This window comes from Phoxinus phoxinus, assembly GCF_949152265.1.
Source record: "Phoxinus phoxinus genome assembly, chromosome: 1".
Lineage (NCBI taxonomy): Eukaryota > Metazoa > Chordata > Actinopteri > Cypriniformes > Leuciscidae > Phoxinus > Phoxinus phoxinus.
In genome coordinates, this window is record NC_136876.1 from 6,291,069 (window position 1) to 6,304,538 (window position 13,470).

At 38.1% G+C, this 13,470-nt stretch overlaps 1 protein-coding gene across 1 annotated transcript; it reads right to left on the reverse strand.

Annotated features, from left to right (window-relative positions):
- Nucleotides 1-1,709: 1,709 nt before the first annotated feature.
- LOC306999871 (uncharacterized protein) lies at nt 1,710-12,198 on the reverse strand. Its single transcript, XM_079614961.1, has 3 exons — nt 12,145-12,198; nt 11,173-11,427; nt 1,710-4,544 (listed from the first exon to the last, which is right to left on the reverse strand). Exons 2-3 carry the CDS (start codon nt 11,204-11,206, stop codon nt 3,409-3,411), a joined length of 1,170 nt encoding a protein of 389 aa, XP_079471087.1. The 5' UTR covers nt 11,207-11,427; nt 12,145-12,198; the 3' UTR covers nt 1,710-3,408.
- Nucleotides 12,199-13,470: the final 1,272 nt, after the last annotated feature.

The window sequence follows — 13,470 nt, forward strand, 5'->3', positions numbered from 1 at the left end:
TATGCTAGGTTGTTCTGTTTCTTGTCTGTCCTCGTTGCTATATGCTAGGTTGTTCTGTTTCTTGTCTGTCATCGCTGCTATATGCTAGGTTGTTCGGTTTCTTGTCTGTCGTCGTTGCTATATGCTAGGTTGTTCTGTTTCTTGTCTGTCCTCGTTGCTATATGCTAGGTTGTTCTGTTTCTTGTCTGTCGTCGCTGCTATATGCTAGGGTGTTCCGTTTCTTGTCTGTCGTCGCTGCTATATGCTAGGTTGTTCGGTTTCTTGTCTGTCGTCATTGCTATATGCTAGGTTGTTCTGTTTCTTGTCTGTCCTCGTTGCTATATGCTAGGATGTTCTGTTTCTTGTCTGTCGTCGCTGCTATATACTAGGTTGTTCGGTTTCTTGTCTGTCGTCGTTGCTATATGCTAGGTTGTTCTGTTTCTTGTCTGTCATCGTTGCTATATTCTAGGGTGTTCCGTTTCTTGTCTGTCCTCGTTGCTATATGCTAGGTTGTTCTGTTTCTTGTCTGTCGTCGTTGCTATATGCTAGGTTGTTCTGTTTCTTGTCTGTCGTCGTTGCTATATGCTAGGTTGTTCTGTTTCTTGTCTGTCATCGTTGCTATATTCTAGGGTGTTCCGTTTCTTGTCTGTCCTCGTTGCTATATGCTAGGTTGTTCTGTTTCTTGTCTGTCCTCGTTGCTATATGCTAGGGTGTTCTGTTTCTTGTCTGTCCTCGTTGCTATATGCTAGGTTGTTCTGTTTCTTGTCTGTCGTCGTTGCTATATGCTAGGTTGTTCTGTTTCTTGTCTGTCATCGTTGCTATATTCTAGGGTGTTCCGTTTCTTGTCTGTCCTCGTTGCTATATGCTAGGGTGTTCTGTTTCTTGTCTGTCCTCGTTGCTATATGCTAGGGTGTTCTGTTTCTTGTCTGTCCTCGTTGCTATATGCTAGGTTGTTCTGTTTCTTGTCTGTCGTCGTTGCTATATGCTAGGTTGTTCTGTTTCTTGTCTGTCCTCGTTGCTATATGCTAGGGTGTTCCGTTTCTTGTCTGTCCTCGTTGCTATATGCTAGGGTGTTCCTTTCGACTGAAAGAAGAATGTCATACACACCTAGGATGAGTTGAGGGAGAGTAAATCATGGGCTAATTTTCCTTTTTGGGTGAACTATCCCTTTAAAATGCTTTCTCGATGGATCTCCCAGCGCGGTGTAGTAATGTTGTTGCGTGATCGAGATCGGCTCACGAGTAAACCGCTGTCTAGTATTGCTCCGAGCGGATAAACTGTTTGCGCTGCGCAGATCAAACGAGTAGCGTGGTTTCATTCTGCTTTCGTTTGCCGTGTGATGTTCCTCGTATGCGACAGAAATGGCAGCTCTCTCTTAAAAAAGGCAGCTCTCTCGCACCGGCAGAAAAAAAAAGGTACATTTTTAACGATTGAATCTCTTGTCACAGTGTGAACACTTGTAAGTAGGGGTGGGCGATATGGCAAGAATATCATATCACGAACGATTCACGATTTTATCACAATTCTTTTTCATGTTGGTTTTACTATTTTGCAAGTGACTGAGCATTACAGCCAAACTAATGTCCCTATTTAAAAAACAGAGCCTTAGGTAATAAAATAAAAAAGAATGGCAGACATTTAGGCCAAAGTGGTTGAGATAAAAATCTTTGTCATTTTTTTCTTTGTTATTAAAAATTAAGAAAAAAAGAAAAATTACACATACACAACTTAATATACAAATAAAATATACAGTGCTTTATTTTTTCAGTGTATTTAGCATTGAAGAAAGTAATTAAATGAACAAATATAAAAATAAAACAATGTAGACTTCACTGTATAAATTATACATTGATTCTTATTAAAGGAGCATTTCCCCCGTGGAAACATTAATCTTTATTGAAAATGGGTCATATATGTAGTCGAAATGTAAAATAAATTTCGAATTTGGTGCCGCCTTGACCGAGGAAAGAGAGAAAGTAACTTTAGGGCGCATTTGTATGAAAGACAACTCCCACTAATCCAGAACAGCGCCTTTGAGGTATCTGCCTATCAGAGAAATCACTCTGCCGCCTACAAGGCTAGCTACAACCAGGGCTTGAAATTCATTTCAGACAAAATTTCTAGTTAGTTGGCGAACTCATTAGTGAATTACTCCTCGTTTGCATTTCTTCCGAAATGGTGAATTATTGCATGGTACCGGGATGTTCAGTCAGAGCAGATGCGGAACTAGGATGTTCACTACACAAATGTCCGTGTCCTCGTCTGATTCAGAGATATCGTCCAGGAGAAATTAGCATCGTTGAAATTCTTTGCAGCAGACAGACTCTATCTCTGTGTCCGTATGCGCACCGGCACCACTAGTCCGCCCCAGCTCGAGCCAGTCCGGGCTCCTCCCTCGGCTCCAGAAGCCGCCGGCGCCTCCTGATCCTCCATCAGCCTCATATTGAGTACCTTCCGCCATTGTCGTAACTTCACATCTGGCTCCACAGCGCCTGTTAGCTTAGCTTCCAAACAAGATGGAGGATATTGCTTTTAGTTTCAGAAAGTGAAGTCCCACCCACTGATCTGTAATAGGCCTGTAGCGTGAGTGAGTCCCACCCCCTGATCTAGGAGGGATAAAGGGATAGTTCTCCCAAACATTTAAATTGTCATCATTTACTCTCTCAAATTGTTTTAAATCCAAATAAGTTTCTTTCTTCTGTTGAAAATAAAAGTTATTTGGAAGAATGTGGCTAACCAAACAGTTGCTGGTCCCCAGTGACTTCCATAATATATTTTTCTTTCCTACTATGGAAGTCAATGGGGACCAGCAACTGTCTGGTTACAAACATTCTTCAAAATATCTTCTTTTGTGTTCAGCACAATAAATAAATTAATACAGGTTTGGAATGACATTAGAGAGTGAATAAATAATGACAGCATTTTTATTTTTGGGTAACTATCCCTTTAAGGACAAGCGGCAGCATGTTTACTATTAGGCTACTGTCTCTTTAAGACCAGCACGCAACATGTCTAATATACACGCATTTGAAAAGCAGATTTTCTTTAGACATAACCAGTTTTCTTTATGTAAACTGTGTGTGTGTGTGTATTTGACAGTATTAGCGCAATAAAACTCAAAAGATAACAGTCCAGTAACCAGGTGCTGTTAGACAGGCTTTTAGCGCATGTTAGAACAGCGCATCAGCAGCGAATGAAATGTGTAACCGGCAAGGCTTTAAAGCCCATGCAAATAATGAACTGCAGTGTCCCGTTCCTCTGCGTTAACATTTGATGTGAATATACGTCGCGCTGTACAGTATGTTGAGACGGAGGCGCCAGAACTGCAACTGATAGAATACACGATACTACGATATTTCTTCAAAAACATTTGGAGACATTAGAGACAATTTAACCGTCCACGATCAAAAATCGTGATATCGCACACCCCTACTTGTAAGGTTTTTCTCCAGTGTGAATTCTCTGGTGAATCTTCAGGTGTGATGCACTAAGAAATGTTTTGCCACATTGATCACATGAGAACGGCTTCTCTCCGGTGTGGATCATCATATGTTGATTACGATGTGTTATTTGTGTGAAACTCTTCCCACATTGATCACATGAGAATGGCTTCTCTCCAGTATGAACTCTGAGGTGTGTCTTCAGGTCTGATGAACTAGAGAATGTTTTGCCGCATTGATCACATGTGAACGGCTTCTCTCCGGTGTGGATCCTCTCATGTCTTTTCAGATGTGATGACACACTGAATCTCTTGTCACAGTGTGAACACTTGTAAGGTTTTTCTCCAGTGTGGATCCTCTCATGTGTTTTCAGATGTGATGACCGACTGAATCTCTCGTCACAGTGTGAACACTTGTAAGGTTTTTCTCCAGTGTGAATTCTCTGGTGCAGTTTTAAACTGTTCGCTGTAATAAAAGTCTTCTCACACTCAAAGCACATGTACTCTCTCACACCAGTGTGCATTTTCTCATGTCTATGTAAAGTGTGCAGCAGTGAAAAACTCTTTCCACACACAGAACATGAATGTGGCTTCTCCTTCGTGTGAACTCTCAGGTGTCTCTTCAGGTGTGATGAACTAAGAAATGTTTTGCCGCATTGATCACATGAGAACGGCTTCTCTCCGGTGTGGATCATCATGTGTTGATTACGATGTGATATTTGTGTGAAACTCTTCCCACATTGATCACATGAGAATGGCTTCTCTCCAGTATGAACTCTCATGTGAACATTAATATTTTTTTTGGATCTGAAACTGTTTCCACACTGAGTGCAGGTCAAAGATTTCTTGGCTCTTCTTTTCTTTAAAATCGTCTTTTTTGGCTTTGAGCGACTCAAAGGTTTTCCTCCAGGTTTGACATGATGTTCCTCCTCCACTTCACTCAGTTCTTCACTCTCCTCCTTCACTTCTCTCAGTTCTTCACTCTCCTCCTTCACTTCTCTCAGTTCTTCACTCTCCTCCTTCACTTCTCTCAGTTCTTCACTCTCCTCCTCCACTTCTCTCAGTTCTTCACTCTCCTCCTCCACTTCACTCAGTTCTTCACTCTCCTCACTCTCTTCCATCGGGTCTGACATGAAAGAAAAAATTATTAATTACATTTTCAGAGAAATATAAAGTGAAAGGACATGAAAGTGACCCCTGATGTAATGGTAGAAAGTAGACAACTTAGGGCTGGGCGATATGGAGAAAAAAAATATATCTCGATATACAATATATATCTCGATATCTTTACAGGAAAAATAACCCCCCAAAAACTACTGCAAAAACAAATATGCCAAATACACAAAGTCTTTTTTTTATTGAAGTGCAAAGTGTTAGGCAGCTCATGTAGGAACAAAGTGCTTCTGCGACATTAAAAAAAAAAAAATCCCTGTATACAAAAATAATAATTTAACTAAAATAAAGGAAGAAATAATACATATTGCCTTTTCATTCAAAAATAAAACAACTCAACTCAAGGTAGGCAGTGTAGGGTTTCCCGCAGAAAATGTGTTAGTTAAGGTGGTGGGGTTTGTCAGAAATGTTTTTTTTTTTCTTCTGTACCTCCATGAAATACCTTCCAGTTAGCCTACGTGTCGCCACCATACACATCAGCATAAATGCTCCTGATACATTTTTTTAAATAAACAAAATAATAAATTTGTTATTAAAGCATTAACATTCACAAACCAGTGTTAATTTAACATAAAAGCAAGCAGGCTGCGTGCATGGTTTGCCATGACTGAATGCGAGCAAAGTGCGCTCCATTAATAATTCCTAAAAGCTGACATCGCGATCTCACACATCTCTGTTAATATCATTGATGACTGCACAATGAATATTTCATAATGTCTACGCTTTGTTTGTTATAATCAGAGGATTTAATTTTGCCAGCATGCAGAATTCAGCACGGAACAAAAAGTCAGTTTTGAGCGGTGAGGAGTTTCTATCTTAAATGCTTCTGATTGGCCATTGCATTCAATAAATCAACACATGTCTGTGATTGGCTACATCGCTTAACGCTGCAAACATGTTACAAATAGAAACTCTGGCCTGTAAATCGTTTCCTTTTTGTTTTAGTTGTTCTTGTTGCTTTTCTGCAACAGACAAATAACAATTCGTTAGTTTTTATGTTTTATTCATAGATATTTCTATTTAATCGTTTTATTCTCCCGCAGCCCACACACACATAGTGAGTGCATTAGGCTACCGCACTCGGCACTCTGCCATCAAATCTAGATCAGAGAATCTAAGCTCTAAACAGGACAGAGTAACGCGGCGGATATCGCTCATATACATGTTTTTGACGACGTAGTTAAGGCGGCAGGCGTGTGTTATTAGGCGGCCGCCTTAGTTCCAAAGTGCTGTGGGAAACCCTGTGTTACATTAACACACCGGACACCTTCAGCCTGTTGGTCTGTGTGCTATTGTGGAGCTGAATAACTTGCCTTTCTAGATTAAATGTCTGTTCTTGGTCTTGGATTTTGTGAAATAAATTTCTAAATAAATGCGATTTATAGTCCAGTGCGACTTATATATGTTTTTTTACCTCTTCATGCCGCCTTTAGCACAGCACAGAGAAGGCAAACAAGCAAAGTGGCGAAATCAGAATTAAATATAATCAATATATCGATATATACGATATGTCAAAATCCATTTAGTGTTTAAAAAAAATCTCGATATATTTTAAATAGAGATATCGCCCACCCCTAAGTCACGTGTCTAGTATCTGTAAAACTGCATTTTTTCCTCTAAAAAATATATCTAAATTACGCCATATGCTCTCAATGAATAATGCAGAACAATTAGTTAATGCGTTCATGACCTCAAGGCTAGATTATTGTAATGCTCTACTGGGTGGTTGCCCTGCACGCTTAATAAACAAACTACAGCTGGTCCAAAACGCAGCAGCTCGAGTTCTTACCAGAACCAGGAAGTATGACCATATTAGCCCGGTTCCGTCACTGCATTGGCTCCCTATTAAACATGGTATACATTTTTTAATATTGCTAATTACTTACAAAGCACTAAATGGTTTAGTTCAGGATTTCTAAATTAGTTTTTACCAAGGGCCAAATTCTGCCGACAAAAGCCAAGGGCCACCGACCACAATGTTATGGCCTCAATGTTTGCTCTGCTATTATTGTTGTTGTTTTGTTAAAAGAGTCACAAATCACAATATAATTATTCTGATTTTATTTATGTTTATTAATTATTTTCTTTTTCTCATTAGCCTTTTTTATTCAAGCAATTATGAGCATTTTTCAGATACAGAAAACAAAAGAACTTTGCATTGTGGATATTAAAAACAAATGAACAAACAACAACTCTGGATCTCCATGTCTGAATGAGTCGACTGATCCTGATCATCACCACACTGGATCTCTTCTCATCAATTTCCCTAATAGCAGATTCAATTATTAGACCTATCTGCATTAATATTTTATTGTTCTTACTTGGATCAAACTAAAAGTATTAACTGGCATGTAGGCCTACTCACCATTCAATGAAAGAAGTGACAGCGAGAGGCGGCCTGTTTTAGTTTTAGTTTTAGTCTTTGTGTCAAGCTGTCATTTTAGTTTTTGTTAGTTTTAGTCACGTTCATACTCCTTTTTTTTAGTCTAGTCAAGTTTTAGTTGACGAAAACTGATGACATTTAGTCTAGTTTTAGTAATTGAAAATTGTATTTTAGTCTCTTTTAAGTAATGCAACCCAGTCAATATAGTATTTCAAACAAGGTTATCTTATTATATTTAGGGCTGTGACGGTGGCAGTCTTTTTTACCACCTCGGTGTTAATGGGCCAACTACCGGCGGTGGTTGGGGGGTTGTTTAAAAAAAAAAACTTGTTTTATATTACCACACAAAGACGCGTGATATAGCCTATCATGTGAGAGCTTTGAGAGGGATGGATGTGGGACACAAGCAGGAAAGAGACCATCGATCTCTTTTCTGATATCTTCATGTTTTCTACTTGATGTAAAATGGTCTTAAGAGCGAATTTGATCCTCCACAGGGACATTTAGGCTATGTTTGATATTGCGCTGCTAGAGAAAGTGAAACTAAAAATAACCCACGCGTGTCATAAACGCGCTTTAGCCTAACTTACAACTTAACTTGCAGCATTTACCTTCCGTCATAAAACAGAATTGTTCAGTCCATTCAGATTTGAATTGTCTATTTTCTGTGTCCACTTTTCTTTTCTTAACACTTGGCATATTTTCGATTTTACCATGACAATCTTGAAATAAGCGCGGGCCAAACATTTTCCTCCCACGGGCCAGATTTGGCCCGCGGGCCGCCTATTGAGGAACCCTTCAGCTCCGCAGTACTTGAGCGAGCTCTTAACGCATTATAGTCCTTCACGTCTATTGAGATCTCAAAATTCCGGCCAGTTAATAATACCTAGAATATCAAAATCGACTGCTGGCGGTAGATCCTTTTCCTATTTAGCACCAAAACTCTGGAACAGTCTTCCTAACATTGTCCGGAAAGCAGACACACTCTGTCAGTTCAAATCTATCTCTTCGGCCTAGCATTCACATAACACATTATAGACTTATAATGTTAGGCTGCATAGTTTAGATCAGCCGGACCGGGAACACTTCCCGCAAATCCTGATGTACTTGGTACATTATAAGAAGGATGGCTTCTATGCTCATATTAGTCTCTCTGTTTATCCCGAGGTTTACCGCAGTCCGCCGGATCCAGGCCGTATCCAGATCTGACGAAGGACCAGCACCTGGACACGACGACACCGCAGTCCTGAAGTGTCCACTAGTCTCTTCCTTGTGAAGGCCTCCTTCCCTTTATATCTATACAGATAAAAAGTTGTCGGGATAATTCCGGTTCGTGTGGCTATGCAGACGCGACAACAATTTCTGTATTATACATTTTTAAGGCATAAAAAGTAGTTTGTTGAGAGTTGATTTGTGAAGGACCACATACCAGCGCACATATATATTCAAACACGTGACGTGACCTAACGACCGAACACGTGATGCGCATGTGCATGTCGTCTGCGTTTTCATGGGTTTACGCAGAGAAAATGGGGAATCGTTTGCACCTTCGAACCTAATTCAGGGAGTGCGTTCTCGAGACACCAGGCACTGTTTTGTGTGGATGGGCGGCCGGAGCGCGTTAAAGGGTTAGTTCGCCCATTTAAGACATGAAGTTGTATGCAATCCTTACCAGCACTATAGTGCATACACACTGACCCACTCTGTGGTAACCTCCATGGTCAGAGTTCTGGCCGCTGGAAGTTTTTCAAGAAAGTAGTCCTGGTTAGTTTCCTGGTCAATTTCATTGTAAGCCAATCAGAGGTAGAGTTGGGCGGGTGTTCGAAAGCACGCATAGTAGTGATGGGCATTCGGCTCTTTTGACTCAGCTCACTAAAAAGAGCCAGCTCTTTTGGCTCACAAGCGGCTCTTTAAATGACTTTGACTATAATATAAATTTACGAATCGCGAACGACCCATCAAAAGCTCATTCACGAACGAGTCAATCCATCATCACTAACGCTCATTCGCGAACGACCCATCATCACTAACGCTCATGAATTGCGAACGACCCATCATAACGCATAGCCGGACAGGACAGGACAGGACACACAAGCCAGTCAGTCGACGAGAGACAGGTATGGCGACGAGCCCAAATAATCCAAAAGTAGCCTTCTCTAAATGGAAGTATAGTAATTTTGCCCAGTTGTGGCCTGTTGAGGGGCAATAAATATCAAAAGTTCCAAAACATCTATTGTGTTATTTGCATTGATCCACTATATAAACATAATATCTACATAGCCTACATGGCATTTGATTCACTTTGAGGCTAGTCTTACTTTGTCCCACAGCAACATTTTTTTTTTATGTGTGTACAATGTTTCATGTTTCTGTTAATAATGTATTGTATTAAGTGTCCATTTCATTATAATATTCAGATTTATCATAAATAATTTAACATGCACATGTATTTTAAGTTCCGTTAAAGAGGGGTAGAGGTGGGGTCACATTTGAGCATTTAAAAATGAATTGTACTTGAATTGTACTTGAAAGTAACGCAATAGTTACTTTCTTAACCCTTTAAGTGTCACGCCCCTTTTTTTTGAATATACATGAAAATGCACTTTCCGAACTTAAATGTTTGTAACTCAAGAATGCTTTGGAATATGGATGTAAGATTGGTCTTGTTTTAAAGAAGAAAATTTGCAGATTTTTGTAGAAGTGAAATAAACTGAGAAAGTGTAACAGAAAAAAAGTTATAGAAGTTTGAGTTTAAGAAAATAAAAAAATAAAAAAATTTAATTATTCATATTTTATATAAAATATATTTTTTCAAAGCCCTGGTGACTCTAAAACTGCACAAAAATCAAAGCCAAAAATCTGAACAAGTTGTGTTTTAAATTTTAGGTTGATATCTCAAAAAATGAGCTTTCAGTAAGATTTTGTTTGGGCGCAGTACCACACTTTTTCACTAGTTGACATTACTGCCCATATAAGGGCGCCTCCATTTCCATATATGGTTTTTCTTTATTTCTAAAACATTTTCAGACCTTTTTTTCTAAAATAATTGAACAAATGCTATCTTTTGAACTCTTGGCATGAAAACAAACTGAGGTTTCTACCATTTTTTTCATAATTTTTCATGTTCATCACTATTTCAAAATAAAGGACTGAACACCTTAGGAGTATGAAAATATTATTGTTGCAAATTGATAAATTACAGATCCTCTGTAATTTATTTTGAAAATCAGTCACCAAATATGAAAACTAGAGATTGTAAGCTTTCAAATGATATATAGTTTGTCAGTATTAGTTTAGGTATAGTATAGGATATTGCTATTTTAAATATGTAATGAATTAAGTAACTAGTTACTTTTAAAATTTGTAACTGAGTAACTAATTTAGTTACTTTTTGGAAGAAGTAACTAGTAACTGTAACTTATTACTTTTTAAAAGTAACTTGCCCAACACTGACGGTCGGTAAACTGCAGTTTTTTTCTAGCTGGTTATTAAACTAAATTAAACACGTCTTGTATTTGTGATTAATCAGATATAGACAACATAAAAGTAATCTTGCAACTTACATCTGCACAAAAGGACGCGAATGCGCACATAAACTTGACCGTGCGAGTCTGATGTGTAACGTGAGCGAGCTTCCTTTAACAGCGCTGAAAACTAAAGCTCAGAGAATTTACAAAATTATATTACAATTGTGTTCTCAGTATAATGTTATGTAATATAGATTGGCGCTGCACATCTTGCACTTAACTTTATTTCATGATCAAAATAATTCTTGGCATCACTGCAGTGCATTTTTTTAAATCCAGTTTCACTTTATTTCGCCGGTCTGAAGGCGTGCTCTCTAACGGTAACCAATCAGACCTCAGGAACCTGCACAAATGCCGCAATAACCAATCAGAAAAAAGAAGAATATCTTTTTTTAAAGTCAGGGCGATCATTGTTTTCATGATCAATCGTCGCTGTCACGAACGAGCATCGAGTACTCGATCGCTCTTGCCCATCCCTATTCCCTACTATCAACAGCTGATCGGAACGTGCAGTAAGGAAATCTCCCTTTACTGACCATTTGTTGAAGAAAACCCAGAACATGCTGCACCGTTTTATAGTTGAACTGTTTATCTAAAAGTGATGAAGTGCTTGAATGTTTCTAACATGAATGTTCTCCAGCATCATGAATGAATGAAGAATAAACACCAACCTCTTTGTTCTTCAGGATCTTCAGTGTGTTTCATTCTGCAGGGTTCTGGATCACTCGTGTTCTCACTGTCCTCTTTAATAAACTCAGTCTCTGCAGATTTCAGCTCTTCCTGATGCTTTCATGCTCGTCTTCACTTGCAGCTGATGGGAATTTACAGTATTTACTGGAGAATTACTGTTGGAGGAGCTTCACTGATGATGTGATTGCAGTGGGAGGAGCTTCACTGATGATGTGATTGCAGTGGGAGGAGCTGATCTGCCAAAATCAAAAATATAAATTACTGAGTTTGTTTTTACAATAAATGACACTTCTAAGCATCTATGTCTGTCTATTTATTTATCGTACAGTAACTGATGCCAATTCATTCATTATTTTTTATTATTTTTACTACTAATCCTAACATTATTCTGCTTCATTAAAATACAGGTATCTATAGCCTAACTACAAATAATTTAAATGATTCCCAATATAAGTAAATGTAAGCAGCCAAAGATTAATGTCGACAAAGAAATAAAAGGTAAACATGAAAAAGGCAACAGCAACACTTGGGATCGATCCCATCAATTCCCCTCACAGATCTCAAACTTTTCCTTCACATTCAGTTCTCACTCCAAACATCGAGACAATCACACAAACCATCACACAAACCATCACACAAACCAACACACAAAAGCACTCAAAAATCGCTCAGGTCTGAATGAACTCAACATATTCTCCTCATGCTCGCTGCTGCTGCACTACATGTTTATTTCAGCGAGAAAACGCCAGAAAAGAGGCAGAAGTATCGCTGTGATCGATGAATGAATCTGTCGCTTATTCAAACTGTATAAAGTGTGTTTGATGGTTGAGTGCATATGAGAAACAAAGTTAGATATAACAAGATATAAAGTTCGTTTGACATTACACAGTTATTCATCCACTAAAACCTTCAATAGATCCTTATTGAGTGAGTATAATTTACATTTGGTTTACCTGCAAGGTTTTAGAACTGAACACAGATCCTCCTCGATGTTTCAAACACAGAAACGCTCCGGAAGTGACGCGCTTGTGCTTAGGCCAGGTAGGGACCGTCTACAAAGTAGACAAAGTTCTTGGAAGAGGAGGAAACGTCAGTGGTTCCCATTCTTTTTTTTCCTAAAGCAACTTTGAAACGTGTAAATAAAACTATAAATAAAGTAATGAAACTTAAGCATTTGTATTTTGCCTTATTTTACATTTTAATTATTTATTTTTAGTTATAGGCTAGGCTATATATAAAAAAGAACATTGCATAAACTGTCAATTCACTGAATATTCATCTGCTTATCAGTGTTGGCTGTTTATTGATATCAGTGCATCCCTAAAAAACACAAAATACACTACCTTTAAAAAAAAATATATAAAATCTATTCAGTCTCTTTAAGCAAGAAAATCCTCTTCATCTTGACATGTTTTCCGATCATGTTCATCTAACGGCCCCAAGCCTTTTCCGGTTGTTCATGATTTACTGGACAAGGATTAGGCATAAGGATTTTTAAAAATCCATAAATGATTTGATTAATTTTAATGTAGATAATATAGATGATGTAAACTAATAACTACATCAAATGTGTAATGGCACCATATCAATTATATGGGAAGCCTCTTATTCAAAGGAGAGAAAAAAAACAGTTATGATGGTGAATTAAGATAAGAAATATCATGTTTTTGTTTTATTTTTTGCTTATTTTAATGCTTGTTGTTAGGCCCCCTGGTTGAGAACGAGTAATCACACTGCTTTCCATCTTCATTATTGTTTTATTTCCTTATGATTGATTTAACACATTTAATTATGAAATACTGCAGTCGCCTCATACAGTTGTTAAACTGATAAAAGTGATTTGCTCAGCAAATAAAAAAGTAAACAAAACAAAGAAAGTAGATATTGATTATATATTTTGAATACTATCTTGTTATTACTATAAATGCAATAAACTTGCATCTCAACAGGCAATCATGTGACAGGCTGATGGACAGAAAAGCACTCGAACACAAGGTTGTTCAACAAGGTTGTTATGGCTTGTTCAAAGATTTAAATGCCAAGGAAAATGCATGGGAAGCAATTTCCTCAGCTGTCGGTGTCGAGTTGTAAAATGTTTGTTTCAAGTGACACGTGTACATGTTAGGCTTCTTCTTTTTTTTAAGTGAATACAAATATAGATAATATTGCTGTACTGTTGTTCTATTTAAATGTGAATAATGTGCGGTGTTGCTCTTTTTTAATTAAATATGTAGCGACAATGGTTGGTACATTTACGAATTTAGTTTGAACACGAATTA

Bases quoted from the DNA above. Each gene is read 5' to 3' on its own strand.
- LOC306999871 (XM_079614961.1), bottom strand. From the start codon at position 11,206: ATGAAACACACTGAAGATCCTGAAGAACAAAGAG. The intron at 4,545-11,172 runs GTTGGTGTTTAT...CTTTCATGTCAG, and splicing joins AGATCCTGAAGAACAAAGAG to ACCCGATGGAAGAGAGTGAG.